At 37.6% G+C, this 16,091-nt stretch overlaps 1 protein-coding gene across 1 annotated transcript in view; it reads right to left on the reverse strand.

Annotated features, from left to right (window-relative positions):
• Positions 1-1,035: 1,035 nt before the first annotated feature.
• Positions 1,036-16,091, reverse strand: part of LOC124620010 (meprin A subunit beta-like) — a 69,789-nt gene continuing 54,733 nt past the window's right edge. Inside the window, exons 6-11 of the mRNA XM_047146675.1 lie at positions 10,346-10,466; positions 6,422-6,538; positions 6,182-6,321; positions 5,361-5,504; positions 1,269-1,344; positions 1,036-1,115 (exon numbers count right to left, since the gene is read on the reverse strand). Coding sequence (XP_047002631.1) covers positions 1,036-1,115; positions 1,269-1,344; positions 5,361-5,504; positions 6,182-6,321; positions 6,422-6,538; positions 10,346-10,466 — 678 coding nt within the window. The remainder of the gene's footprint in view (positions 1,116-1,268; positions 1,345-5,360; positions 5,505-6,181; positions 6,322-6,421; positions 6,539-10,345; positions 10,467-16,091) is intronic.

Consider the following 16,091-nt stretch of genomic DNA (forward strand, 5'->3'; position numbering starts at 1 on the left):
ATATTTTTATGTATCACATAGAATATAACATGCAAAAGAAGTCAGTGATGTTTTTTGTTTCCTTTTACACAAGGAGAGATGTCTGTTACCCAGAAAACATGTTCTCATTCTTTTAAAAGCACTAGAATGGAAGGAGAGGCTGCTGGATTGAAAAGTTGCGTACATTTGATTATTTTTTATTTTCACATTAAAGTTATCTTCAAAAAGAACTGTATAAAAATCTGTTTTCACAAATACAAATAAATATCAATGTTTCTATAAATAAACCAAAATAACATTATCTTTGTCTGTAGCAAAACTATCTATAATCTGTACAACCTTTTTACAATAAATAATTAAATGTTTTTTTACAAATCTTTGGTTTAATAAAAAATACATAAAACAGTTAATTGCAACAAGAACAATTACAGCACTCATAGTGCCAAATAAGTCTATCTATTTTTCTTGTGTTTTTACATACATTAAAATACAACCAAATTCTGGTATACAACAATGAAATCAGGTACTTTCCTGCAATGTGTCTTCAGCAGACTATGAGATTTTTTTGAGTAGTCACAATTTGTAATCTATTTCAGCAGAATGAAGTTTATATAGTTACAGTTCATGAATTTTATATCATTGTGAATTTCATAACTAATATAGTCTGTATCATACAATGCAACAATGACAATCACCGATAAGCTAAAAATGTGAGAAGCTCTCTGCCTACAGAATTATAGTGGCAGGTATCTTCTGCTGTATCCACATGTGTTACCGTTGGATAGTTGTGGCAATTTTACTTTCATTTTTAATGTCTTAAGCATTGTATCTCATAATCAAGTAATGTAGTTACTTCACTTGCCCAAGCAACTACCACATCAAATTTCTGGAGCATGCTTCAGAGGACTGTGTTAGTGATACACATTTTTGTTTGGAAACCTATCACACCCTATGTATTTATCACAGCTGACCAAAAATTTCTGCTCATTTAGATGTTCTTCAACATGTTTTGTAACATGTCTATAAAAGGTTTGCCCTGTAAATACCTTTTATTCTTCATGATGTTTTGATATTTAATGATTGAAGTGTTTTGATTATTGATGGGGCTTTTACAGTGGGAATTATTGAGCTTTTACCTGAAAAGATTAAGGGTTTTTGTGTAAAAATGATAGAAATTTTTGGTTTCAGATTATGTGTTGGTGTTTTTGTTGGTGGGCTGTGAGATATAACTGTATTCTTAAAGCTACTCTTTTTTTCTGAATATTTTCTATTAATTGACTGAAAAGTACTGCATCGGCTGTAGTGCAGTTCAAACTGATCCATGGCAACAGGATTTTGTCCATTGCTCAATGATGTGAAGATCAGCTGCAAAAAAAGAGAAAACAGAATACTGAAACAGGAAAATTTTCTTTAAAGTGACATCAAAACTCTGGCTCTAAAATATGTACTACTTTACACAGAAATGTTCTTGTGTAGTGACAACACAAAGAACAATATTTTAATCAAAACATCTGATCAGACAATGTCTGCCATGTTAATTCCACTTTTTTAAAGTAACAATATGCTAAACTATGGGTCATGTAGACTGCAAGACAATATTACCTCATATAGTATCAGCAAAGGACAACATATCAACATATCCTATCAACATATTAAAATATTCGTTTCATAATGGTGTTTGCAGAGCAGGTTGTGTGAATGAATGGATGAATAAATTAATGACACATTATCAGCCCTTAAAGATTTAAATTGGCTTTACTACTTCCTGGTTTCTAAACGTGGAAAGTTTCCTGCACATTTTGTTGGCCTAGTAGTCTTGGGAGAAAGAATATCATGAAGAATTGTCATGAAGTTTCAAACAGTGCACTTTCCATTGGAGAGCAAATGATTGAAACTGGAAGAAAACCTCTAGGTCATGTCTAAGCCATTTCTTTGTGATATTGTTTTATCCAGAAAAGATAGCTGAGGAAGTTATGGGAGAAAACTTCAGAGAAGTTTGGAGAGTAGGAGAGAGAGATTGTCAAAACTGATACCATAAGAGTGAGCCACAAGTGGAACCAATATATCTCAGTTGATAATGCATTGGTGGTGAAAGGAAAGTTTCTGGGTTCAAATTCCAGTTTAGGCCCAAAGGTTTATTGTGCTATGATGTTTCTGGAGAGTGCATACTGTAATAGATACCCAAAAATTATCCAAGGATGTGATATATGTTTGAAAAATCATCTTCTTTCCCATATTTCTTATACTTTTATCAATGACAATATATAGTTACAGTCATACTGTATGAAACTTTTGTATCTGTGCTTTTGTTATGTAAGAGCCAAATGTGCTGCATTCTTCCCACTTCCTTCTGTTGTTCTGAGTTTAATAGAGTTCATGTAAGTCTTTGCTGCACAGTCCCACTCAGTCTATAATTCTTATGAAATAAATATGCTACACTGATAGTGTTTCATTTAATTAACTATCTAATTGTTATTATTTGTAGAAATAATTAATCACACCATGTGATGAAAAAGTTATTCTTTTAAGTAGTGAACTACAAGAGAGTTTTTTCCAGAATTATAGCATGTACTCTCTGATGGCCAAATGATCGAGCATTATTGTGGCTCCATTAGTAATTGTGTTTTAATTCAAGTTGAACCTGCCCTGTTTGGTGATGATGCCCATGTATCTGGCCAGTAACAAAATTGTAACTACTTATGTAAATAAATTTTGTCCATGTTAACAGTGACTCAGATAATACATGCATGCAGTAGTTATACAGTACCATGCATTCTGGTTAAAAGCAGTGAATAGAGTAGTAGAAAAATTTATTGTGTTGCTTGAAAGTGATTTTCATTTGGTGAAGACCAGTGTTTCGTTATTTTGATTAATTCAAAAAAAGATTAGTGAAGATCTTCCCACTGAGTGCCAAAACTTTATTCTATTAGTGAAACAGGGAATAATAACCTGAAAATTAATTCTGTCACATCGAAAATTAACATCGGAGAAAATAATTGTTAATATAAATCATTGCATTAAAGAAGATAAACCAATATCAGTAATAAAAGAATGAAGGGGAGATACTTCAACACTCACTTATCATTAGGGACATCTCTGCCTGAAACAAGAATAACCAGTAGCATTTCACAGTAGCAAAAGGCAATAAGATTGCTTCATTTTTGATGAGTCTGTTTGCAGTCTGTTGTAGAAACTTTTATCTTTGGTATTTTGGGAGTGCTATGGCAGACATTATGAAAGCTGAATATTTACATGTGAAACATTGCAGAAACAATTTGTCAGCAAATGATTCATGGTGTAGTGTATATTGTCACAGCAGTTATTTTTGTGAGAAAGGGGAAGGTAATTAAACTTGGTCCATATTTTCAATACATGAGTGCTCATGTTGCTGGCTTCTGCTTCTGAAAATTCGTGTATTAAAGATTCACCAAAAATTTTTTGTAATTTGTAGCTGTCAGTGTGTCGAATAGTTGCCTTGGCAAATAGAGTTATGTACTTCAATTAATGGCATATTTTGTCTTTAAATGAAGATTTAGCAATATGTAAAACATGAAGTATGGAAATTATGGTACAAATCACAGCTGAACAACATAACCTCAATGTCCTTTCGCTGTTTTGCACAAAGTTCTTTGTAATTCACTGTGTGGTATGATCTTTATCTTGACTGCTGAATTTGAAGTGCTGTTAACAATTTAATCACAGCTAAATATTTGCTACATGCAAGAATATAAATGTTATTGTGGCTTCTTTCACTTGCAGTAATTTAAACTGTGCTCTTAAGTTCCTGCCTAGCCACCCTCTTAGAAATCATGGCATATTTGGAATAAACAACGGAGTATTTCTGACAAGCAAGACTAGGATATGATTGCTGTTTGTTTCACTCACAGCTACTTAAGCTGTCCTCTTATGTTCCTGCCTACCCACACCCTCAGAAATTGTGACACATTCAGAATAAAAAGCAATGTATTCACAGCAAATTAGAAAGCAAATATCACTGCTGGTTGTTTCACTTGCAGGAGTTTCATCTTTGTCATATAATAGAAGAAACTTGTTCCTGAGAGAGCCTTATATGTGAATAACACTGAATATTACAGAACATACTTCTATTATATGAATAAGAAAGAACTAGATATGTTACAAATGAAAAATGGAACAAAAATATTAGCATGTAGCAGGAAACAAACCTACTTCCCCCAATGCCATAACCCACCAAAACATCATGCTGTTCACATACAACTCTTTGCATTAGTGTCATTTATCTTAGGATCTCCTAAAAGCTTTTTACTGCTGATGTGTCATTAACTAACATTTAACTGTAACAAATCATGCCAAGAGTGGCATTTGTAATAAATTTTTAATGCACCATTGGCTTGAAATGACATTGTCATAACAGGAAAGTTATAAAAAAATATAATAAAATCCAATATGGAGTCTCCAAAGTAGCAAGCAAGAGGTACCATGTGACTTGGCCTGAATGCCATGAAATACTGTTCATGCCCAGTGATAAGTTAACACTCTGCTTCAGAATGAAAGATTCATTCTAAATGTGTGCACATTGCCTACAATCTGGGATCATACAGCAACAAAACTAATATTTTCCCATTGTGACTGTGCTCCAGGAAATGCAAAAACAATTCTATCAGCTACTAATGGTCTAGTCATAGGATTCTGAATTTCACATAACATGAGGTTATTGACTATGAGGAAGAGAGAAAAATGATCACTGGACCCTTTTTTGTCTCTTTACCTCATAACTTTAGTGAGAAATTGATGGAAAAGTGAACCTGCTTAGTGAAGATAACTTTTATCTTTTGCCAGAACATCATCCATTCATCCATCACAATTTTCCATTGCAATGGCCTGAACCATTTATTTACAAGCTCTAAAATTAGTAAGTTATCAATCCTGCCTTCCTGATTTGGAGTATGTCCACTACTTTCTAGCTGTAAAGATGAAGGAACAGATTGATAACAGTACTGTGTATGAAGAGTTTACAGCTGAAAAAAAGTACCATTTTGCAGAACTTGATATAATGTATTTCTTGAAAGGCTCAAACAAGTTAGAAAAACATTGAAGGTAACAGGAGGTCATGATGAGAGCATTGTCAACTTTCAATCAACATGACATATCGTGACAGAAGAAGTGGTTGACTGCAGTCCAATAATTTAACTGAAATACTGGTATGTACTTGGCAGGTCATCAAGTTACAAAAATTATGTAGAAATGAACTGTTCATCAGTGATTATTGCTTATATTGTCTCTCCAGTGTTTTATAATACCACAGACATGCAGATTGCAGATATCAAAGAATTCAACTCTGAAGAGTTATTGAAAGTGCAGTTTATTCTACTGGCATGCTTGAGATGAATTGATATACTCACTCTGAAGCTCCTTGTGACATAAAGGGGAACCTCGACATGTACCCATTCAGCGGTGGTTGTACGAGTATCACTTTCCCACAGAAGAACCTGCTTCACCATTCCACTTGTTAACTGTGTGACACGTCGCATATATATTTGATAGAGCTGTGAATTGAAATAAAATCTTTTTCAGTACAAAGTAGCAGAAACTGAAATAACTTTTTTGTGAATTTTAAAAATTTTCTGATAAATAGAATGGTCAGAGAAATTTTGGGGTTGCAACAAGCCATCATTAACTACACTCCACAATATTTCAACAGGCATCTGCCAGTCTTCCTCAGTGTACCACTGAAGACTTTGATGGCTCACCAGAGGATGACTGGCAGGTGACCAGTTGAAATATCATGGAGTGTAATTAACAACAAATGCCTGTAAGCCCAAAATTTTGCTGAACACTGAAATAACTTATTTGAGTTCTGTACTTGTCGCAGTAGTACACAAATATAAATGCTTATACAGGTGCTAAATTATGGTTCTTTTTATAGGGTCAGCTAAGGAAATCATCTTTCTCATTGTTTACAAATGTTTCCATTAAATTTGTTAAGCTCAGATACAGTATTCTCAAATAAGCTTACAACAAATAGGCATAGGAATGCAGATATTTTGACATCACTTTTTCCCAGGAGCAATTCACCTGACGTAAATACCAGAACTGCCCCTTCATGGTGCAACAAAGCCTTCAGAACACTTCATAAATCCAATCCTTGTTATTTAGTGAATCATTTCATGTGGTTTTATTTATATTTTATAATTTTCTGGTCAAGTTGTAGCATTTTAAGAACCTTGAGGTATCCATTCCGAGGAACATTGTACCAGAAGCATACGCAACCAATGGGACCACGGGGGTCTGATTCTGACAATGGATGGAAGTTGATCGACATCAGGTGACCAGGTGAGGTGCTTGAAGAGTACACGTATCCATCTGTAACAAAAAAATCAATTTTGTCTCCCTCATTTTCTGTTATTACAGAAATGATAATGAAACAGAGAAGTCCTGAAAGATGCAGATAATAACTGCTCACCTGTTGCATTGACACTTTGCTGCTCCCAAGCAGCTGAGCCTGCATTGTTAAAACCACATGCATCTTGGTTGAAGTTACACTGAATGTCGTAAGGGAAGCCGGATTTCACATGGTGTCCTGAAATAATTGAGATTTATTTTACAACTTGCAAGGTGCAGGTGAAATGATTGACATGGAGGTAATTGACATTATAAAATATACAGTGAAGAACCAAAGAAGCTGGTACACCTGCCTAATATTGTGTAGGCCCCCGCAAGCTTGCAACACAATGTGGCATGGACTCGACTAATGCTGAATAGCACGTGGCAAGGCATCCCAGATATGCTCGACAATGTTCCTGTCTGATGAGTTTGGTGGCCAGTGGAAGTGTTTATACTCAGAGGAGTGCTCCTGGAGCCACTCTGTAGCAATTCTGGATGTGTGGGCTGTTGCATTGTCCAGCTGGAATTGCCAAAGTCCATTGGAATGCACAATGGACATGGTCGGATGCAGGTGATTAGACTGGATGCTTACGTACATGTCACCTGTCCGAGTCTTATCTAGACGTATCAGGAGTCCCATATCACTCCTACCATACACACCACACACCATTACAGAGCCTCTACCAGTTTGAACAGTCCCCTGCTGTCATGCAGGGTCCATGGATTCATGAGGTTGTCTCGATACCTGTACATGTCAATGTGCTCGATACAATTTGAGATGAGACTCGTCCAACCAGACAACATGTTTCGAGTTATCAACAGTCCAATGTCAGTGCTGATGCACTCAGGTAAGGTGTAAAGCTTTGTGTCATGCAGTCATCAAGGGTACATGAATGGGCCTTCGGCTCCAAAAGCCCATATCAGTGATGTTTCAGTGAATGGTTCACAATCTGACTCTTGTTGATGGTCTAGTATTGAAATCTTCAGATCTCTGTGGAAGGGTTGCACTTCTGTCAACATTGAATGATTCTCTTCAATCATCGTTGGTCCTGTTATTGCAGGTTTTTTTTCAGCCACAGCAATGTCAAAGATTTAATGTTTTACTGGATTTGTGATATTCACAGTACACTCGTGAAATGATCACATGGGAAATTCCCCACTGCATCACTACCTTGGAGATGCTGTGTCCCAATGCTCATGTGTTGACTGTAACACCACGTTCAATCTCACTTAAATTTTGATGAGCTGCCTTTGTAGCAGCAGTAACTGACCTAACAACTTGTCTTATACAGGGATTGCCGACTGCAGAGCAGTATTCTGAATATTCTGTTGGTTTACATATCTCTGTATTTGAATATGCATGCCTATACCAGTTTCCTTGGCACTTCAGTGTACATGTTTTTAAGATGGTCTATCAGAAATAATTTTGATTTTTTATTGCCTAGATTTTTTCCTCAGATTTTTGTAAGGTGTCCTATAATGAATTCGGGCATCATCTAGTTGGTTTTACTTGTTCAAAGATGTCATTAAGGGCAATTGTCTAATAGATATCTTTGAATAGTAACTCTTTGCATTTTCTTTCTGTATAGGATGATTTGTAGCTCTTCTTAAGACAGGGAATCATCTATTGTTAAGGCCAAAATTGCAGAGACAGTAGAGGATTGTAAGCTGACTATTTTGAAATCAGGAATCAATCACTGAAAATGAATACTGAAATGGTAAGAGCTCTTGAATGAACAATACATGAAATACACAAGCTTGTAAATTGCATATGTGTCATGATAAACAGTTGTGTCCCACATTGACAGTGATGCTGATAACTAGCAAAGCAGTACATGATCTCTGTGATGCATCCATACTAGAGTTAACCATTGTTTACAGTGCTAACTGGTTGTTGAAAAGGGAGCTTTACTTGTTATGGGAACTTGCAAACATGCATTTAATTCATAGAGCAGCAAAACTTAGTACTTGGGTAGCCACATTAATATACAGAGAAAAGTTTTGCGACAGGTGTTATCTAAATTGGAAGGAAAAAATATATCTCTGTGGATAGAAAATAACGAGAAACTGGGTCAGTCAAGCCAGGAAGAGAGAGCTGGTCAAGGTTCTCGACAAAGAAACCTTCACACACAAACATTTTAGTAGATGTTATTGGATCAATTGAAGGGATGTTCATCAATAAGCATACATCATATTGTCTGTGAATTGCATAGTTCAAAGAATACAATGTGAAGAAAGCTGATGGAACAGCAATACATCCCAATCTTAAACAACATGTGCAAACAGTGTTGCCTAATGCAACTACAGCGCAGTCTCATTTATGTCAGCTTCATCCAAAGAAAACTCTTGAATGAGTAATTTATTGAAACATATTTGTATATATAAAGCATAACCAAAATGTCAATCTGATAAAATATTAATTGCTTTGAATAAATGAATGTCATCCACTGGGATTTTTGTGACCTCTCAAAGTCTTTTGACTGTTTGAATCACGTAATTCTTCTAGGTAAGCTTAAGTATTGTGATATGAGTAGGACAGTGCAAAAATGGTTTAATTCATATTTTAAATGGAAAAGTGCAGAAGGTTGAAATAAACAGTTCACATAATGCATAAAAATCAGCAGTTTCCTCAAACTAGTGAGGTATCAAGAATATGGTCCCACAGGGTTCAGTCTTGGTCTTAATGACTTGCCACTCTATATTCATGAAGAAGCAAAGCTAGTCCTTTTTGATGATGATATAAATATAGTAAGAAACAAGAATTACTGAGGAAATTGTAAATAATGTCTTTCAGAAAAGTAGTAAGTGGTTCTCTGCAAATGGACTGTCATTAAATTTTGATAAAACATAGTATATACAGTTCTGTACAGTAAATGGCATAATGTCATTCATAAATATAAACTTTGAACAGAAGTCTGCAGCTAAGGCAGAATATTCAAAATTTTTGGGTGTTACATTGATGAGAGATTGAATTGGAAGAAACACATTGGTGATATACTGAAACATCTGAGCTCAGCTACTTATGCTATTACGGTTATTGAAAATCCTGGCAATAAACATATCAGTAAATTAGCTTATTGTGCCTATTTTCATACACTGCCTTTGTTTGGCATCATATTTTGGGGTAATTCACCATCAAGGAAAAAAATTCGTTGTGCAAAAGAGTGTAACCAGAATAATAACTGGAGACCACTATGTATATTTATGAAGTCTGTTACTAATATCCCATCCCAATTCAAAAGCAATAGCAATGTGCATAGCTACAACACTAGAAGAAACACTAGTCTTCAGTACTATGGGTTAAATCTAACTCTGGCACAGAAAGAGACAAAGAGGTGAATCATGCTACCACAAAAGTGTTTGGTCACTTACCAAACAGCATCAAAAGTCTGACAGATAGCCAACCAGCATTTAAAAACAAACTGAAATAAATTCTGAATGACAACTCCTTTTGTTCAGTAGATGAATTATTAGACATAGTAATTTTAAAATTATTAAAAACACTGAATTATGTCATGTCAAGGAACCTTTTGTTAAACCGACACAATCCACATCATTAGGAAGTGTTGTTTCATGATCTATGGAGCAAGTATTGATCTAATGTAACCTTATCTGTATAGGCTTGGCCCTAAAGGTTTGGAACATATCACTCCTTTTTGTGTCACACGAATGAATTGGTAAGGTTATTTCTCAACTGAATAATGAAATGGTTTCTGGTTAGTAATTTACCTGCTCTTTGTAGGTATTGTTCACCCATGGCTGTTATTTGTTTACTATCTGCTATACTCCTGCTATGTTTTGCAAAAGACAGCAAGAGGAGAGAGAAAGTGTTACAGCTGCCTGCTAATGAGGCTTGTTCAAAGTACACAACATACACATGCAAGATAAAACATCAGATAACTTCTTCAAAATTAAAGGTTTTCATTGCTACTGGAAGGATGTCAATCACATTTCACGTAGTACTATTTTGCTCTCTGTCATATCATCTGCAGCCTTGACTCACCATTGCAGCGGTATAGCTTGTGGATCCTTCGTAAGTCACTGTCACTGAGGTGACTCTTTTTCCATATTGGTCCAATGACAGTTCCAGCCACTTTTGGTGCAATTGTTGGTGAAACATTGTCCTATGAAGAGGGGCAAAGAAGAAAATTTATTAGGGTGATTCAGTACATAAATTTCCTTATGTTTCAGTATTTCCATTTGGCATGAGTATGCCTAGTGTTTCGTAAATGGATTAATATATTGCAACAAGGTTTTCACTTAACAATAGTACACAAAGCATTGAGTATTTTGCTACATGGTAAAACTTATAATTGTTTTATCTACTGATTTATTTAAGCAGTTGTGACATTCTTAAATGTGACGATGTTCTTTGTTTCACAGTGTCTGGTAGCTCTTGGAGTACAGCTTGTGGTAATATATCGCTAGAAAACATTTTATATGAAACACTTAAATTATTTTCTAAATGTGATGGCCATATCACCAAAACTATTCTCATCTGCACTAGAGGAAGTTTTCAGATTCTTATATTGGCAACTTGAAGAAGGAATATGTGTTAAAGGCAACTGATTAAACCACATGATACTGATAGTGCCAAATGGAAATACCTTACTGAGCAATTTTGAAAATAGTGCTGGGCAAAATATGCAATAAACACACTGAAAAGAAAATGATACAAATCAACAATTAAGTCATATAATCAGTTTATGAGGTTTTGTATTTAGAACAATTTAAGACGATTGGATGACTAGAAAAAAGGAAGAGTTAAAATAACCTGGAGTGCTTCTGCTAAACTAAACAGTGTTTTTAAACTGAACTTTCTATGACGCTTAAAAGGAAGTTTACAATCTGTGCCTGTTACCTGTTTTGACTTTTTACTGGAGACATGGACTTTAAACAAGAAAACCATTCAGGAACAAGATGAATGTGTATGGTTGAAGATCATAATGAATGGTTGAGTCTAAAGGTAATCTTTATCCAGCAGTAGGTGTCAAATGGATTATTGTTGTAATTATCAGGTGGTAGTAATTAAACTGACAGTGTCCTGAGTGCTGCACTGGGAGATGCTGAAGTATTGTTGGTACGTTCATTAATCAGTGCACTTGATTATGCTGAAAAATAATGTTTCCACTTTCTTTTTCCAGGTGAAAATATGGCACTCTGAGCAGTCAGGATGCGATGCGGGTGCAGAAAAAGGGGAGAAATTATCAAAAACATGATAATTGTGGTTCTGGTATATCTTTCTTAGGATGTGGTCACACATTACAACATGTGTTCAAAATGGTCTTGTACTCAGCAATATGCTGCATCCGTAACATGACTTGGTCAACAGACACTCAAAGCATATCAAGTGTAATCAGACCAATATGTTATCGTATGCTATTCTTATGATCAGGAAGAGTCTAGATACATCCCTGTCAGACATGATCATTCAGATATCTCTGCAACCGGAAGTCACTTGTGTTTAGGTTGGGAGACCTGGAAGGCTACATGTGAAACTACATGTAGATGTTGCTGTCATTACCAAAGGTTTCTCGAAGCAAATATTTCACGTGGCAAGCGACATGTGGAGTCACCCCTTCTTGCATGAAAATAATAGTGTGGACACGGTTGCATTCTTGTAAAGCTGGTATCACGTGTTGCACAAGGAGGTTCTAATAATATGCAGATGTCTCTGTACACCTAACAGACCCACGAGGTGTCATCTCCTTGAAGAGAAGTGGACTGAGAATGAAGGAGCTTGTGAAACCATACCACACAGTCAGATAAGCTGAGTACAGTGGATGTTCCTGCACGACATGCAGCGAAGTATGACTCCATTTGTGCCATTTCTGTGCATTCACAGCAGAGTAAAATGTGCCCTGCCCATCCAAAGAACATACAATGTTTCAGCGCCCTGTGATGTATATACAGCCCACATTGCAGCACTCAGAACACCATCAGTTCAAACACTTGATATTGTTATGGCCAAGGCTGCTGGTACTGTGCTGTGTTTGACTCCACTACCATAACTGAGCAGAAGCTTTGTTGCACCCTTGGCCATTTCTCATATAGCAATTTATTGGCTTATTTTGAAGAATGTTTTATGGTAAATCATTATTCAAGAGCTGCCACCTACTATTAAAGAAAGCACATTGTTTCATTTAAGAAAAAAAACCTAATGGATAAAATAGATACACCTCTTAACTTATTCTAAATACTTGACCTTATGCATAGTATCAATCGTACAATAACTTGTTAAACTCTCGTTTATTAACTATATCTGAATTATCCATTTAACTTGGAAAACTGTGTGTGCTTAGATAAGGGCACCTTGTATACTTCTCAGCCTAAAAACGACGTTCACATTTATGCAAATATATCCACACCTTTTGTTCGAAATTTCTGGGTTCAGAACGTTTAAAACACAGCATTGACTCCTGGTAATAGGCTACCTATCTACCGCCACTGCAAAGAGGTGGGCTCCCCTTCGCGTTTTAGACGTAGAGTTGTGATGCAGAACCAGAATAGTGAGTGTTGGGCAACACGTTCCAGTATTTAACGTTCCGCGGCTGTGGTTTACAGTCGCATGAAATTGTTCTTCAGCAGATATGAAAACATTAAACTTCAAATGATCACACATATACATGTCAGACATTTTTGAAAGTTTTCACATGAGCTGGAGCAAAATTTACGCTGTACTCCACTGATAATGACATGTCCGAAGTCGCAACAGCAGATCTTATGAATAAATAGTTTCTTTAGTCCAAGGCGATCATAATACCTTTTGAAAGAGTCTTGAAAAAAAGATTCCAGCAGTTGCCCCGCCGTTTGCTCATTAGCGCCGAATCAGACCCCGTGCTGCGTCATAATACGAGTTGTTCAATGCAAGTGCACCCGCCACGATGGAGTACTCACTAATGTCGCGAGCACAGCGTTTTCATGTTTGCTTCTAGTTCCCGCTAATCTGCGATTGCACTTTACAGTATTGCGACGCTATCCTTATAAGCATTAAAACGACCACTCGTCTTTCACTGGCCTCATCTTACCCATTTATTTTCGAAACAACTTCCATGTACAGGAAATGCATGTATTACTAACACGTCTACGTCTGAATTTGTGAATTGCTGTATTCAATATTTTAAAAGAATTTATAAACATATGCCAGAAGCACTAAGGCTTTCGACCTGTCGGTGAGTTCAGATTTAATTTATTGTTGGCTTTCTCAACTGGTCTTCAGCCAGCCTACTCTTCGAAATGCCGTTTGGCCCAGACTGTAAATTGGTCTCGGTAAAGGTGCACAACCATTCTGTTATACATGGGACGGCAGTTTTAGGCGACATCCCGTGATTTTATCGTTTAAACTGTAGCTGTTGAGCGATGGCGTATACATCTGTTCCACATCCTGTTTCTTATCCGTCATCGTATAGTTTAACACACAGAATGCTGCCTGATGAGACTAGATCACTGAATCACTGCTTAGGATCAACTACCAATGCAGGATTGGTACGCAAGTGTTTCCCAAAATTATCCAGGCGAATGCAGGGCTAGTTCTGTATCGTCGTCTCAGAAAACACAAACAGATCAAGTATATACGATTCACAAACATGGCATACTCGTCTTTCTTCTGATAGGATAACTTGCGTTAATGAGAAAAGGAAAGGTATTCGATGACAGAATTAAAGTTATAATAATTTTACAAATCGTGCACTGGCTACTTCCCATCATTAGCGAAACCTTCCTCAGATGGGATAAACACAGAAGAAGAAGAAGAAAAAGAAAAGAAGAAGATATAAGACCGTATACTGCGTGATCACATTTATCCAAATTTTCCGCAAGGGCTATTTGGCTGGCCGGCCGAAGTGGCCGTGTGGATCTAGGCGCTGCAGTCTGGAACCGCGAGACCGCTACGGTCGCAGGTTCGAATCCTGCCTCGGGCATGGATGAGTGTGATGTCCTTAGGTCAGTTAGGTTTAACTAGTTCTAAGTTCTAGGGGACTAATGACCTCAGAAGTTGAGTCCCATAGTGCTCGGAGCCATTAGCTATTTGGCTCTTTAAATACACTACGGGCCATTAAAATTGTTACACCAAGAAGAAATGCAGATGAGATACGGGTATTCATTGGACAAATATATTAGACTAGAACTGACATGTGATTACATTTACACGGAATTTGGTTGCATAGTTCCTGATAAATCAGTACCCAGAACAACCACCTCTGGTCATAATAACGGCCTTGATACACCTGGGCATTGAGTCAGACAGAGCTTGGATGGCATTTACAGCTACAACTGCCCATGCAGCTTCAACACGATACCACAGTTAATCAAGAGTAGTGACTGGCGTATTGTGACGAGCCAGTTGCTCGGCCACCATTGACAAGACCTTTTCAATTGGTGAGAGATCTGGAGAATGTGCTGACCAGGGCAGCAGTCGAATATTTTCCGTATCCAGAAGGGCCCGTACAGGACCTGCACATGCGGTCGTGCATTATCCTGCTGAAATGTAGGGTTTCGCAGAGATCGAATGAGGGTAGAGCCAAGGGTCGTAACACATCAGAAATGTAACGTCCACTGTTCAAAGTGATGGCACCCCATACCATCATGCCGGGTGATACGCCAGTATGGCGATGACGAATACACGCTTCCAATGTGCGTTCACCACAATGTCGCCAAACACGGATGCGACCACCATGATGCTATAAAAAGAACCTGGATTCATCCGAAAAAATGACGTTCTGCCATTCGTGCAAAAAATGGTTCAAATGGCTCTGAGCTCTATGGGACTTAACATCTGAGGTCATCAGTCCCCTAGAACTTAGAACTACTTAAACTTAACTAACCTAACGACATCACACACATCCATGCCCGAGGCAGGATTCGAACCTGCGACCGTAGCGGTCGCGCGTTTCCAGACTGAAGCACTTAGAACCGCTTGGCCACGCCAACCGGCATTCGTGCACCCGGGTTCGTCGTTGAGTACACCATCGCAGGCGCTCCTGTCTGTGATGCAGCGTCAAGGGTAACCGCAGCCATGGTCTCTGAACTGATAGTCCATGCTGCTGCAAACGTCGTCGAACTGTTCGTGCAGGTGGTTGCTGTCTTGCAAACGTCCCCATCTGTTGACTCAGGGATCGAGACGTGGCTGCACGATCCGTTACAGCCATGCGGATAAGATGTCTGTCACCTCTACTGATAGTGATACGAGGCCGTTGGGATCCAGCACGGCGTTCCTTCCTGAACCCACCGATTCCATATTCTGCTAACAGTCATTGGATCACGACCAACGCGAGCAGCAATGTCGCAATACGATAAACCGCAATCGCGATAGGCTACAATCCGACCTTTATCAAAGTCGGAAACGTGATGGTACGCATTTCTCCTCCTTACACGAGGCATCACAACAACGTTCCACCAGGCAACGCCGGTCAACTGCTGTTTGTGTATGAGAAATCGGTTGGAAACTTTCCTCATGTCAGCACGTTGTAGGTGTCGCCACCGGCGCCAACCTCGTGTGAATGTTCTGAATAGCTGATCATTTGCATATCACAGCATCTTCTTCCTGTCGGCTATATTTCGCGTCTTTTGCACGTCATCTTCGTGGTGTAGCAATTTTAATTGCCAGTAGTGTATTTCGAAATGAATGAAGACATGAAACAGATAATAAACAAGAAGATTTCTTTCTCTTATTTAAAAAATACAAACTTACAACAAATACATGGCTTTAACCAAACCTCTCTTAACACCCACGTGTGCAGCTCCCTAAAAAG

Source organism: Schistocerca americana, chromosome 6, assembly GCF_021461395.2.
Source record: "Schistocerca americana isolate TAMUIC-IGC-003095 chromosome 6, iqSchAmer2.1, whole genome shotgun sequence".
NCBI classification, from domain to species: domain Eukaryota; kingdom Metazoa; phylum Arthropoda; class Insecta; order Orthoptera; family Acrididae; genus Schistocerca; species Schistocerca americana.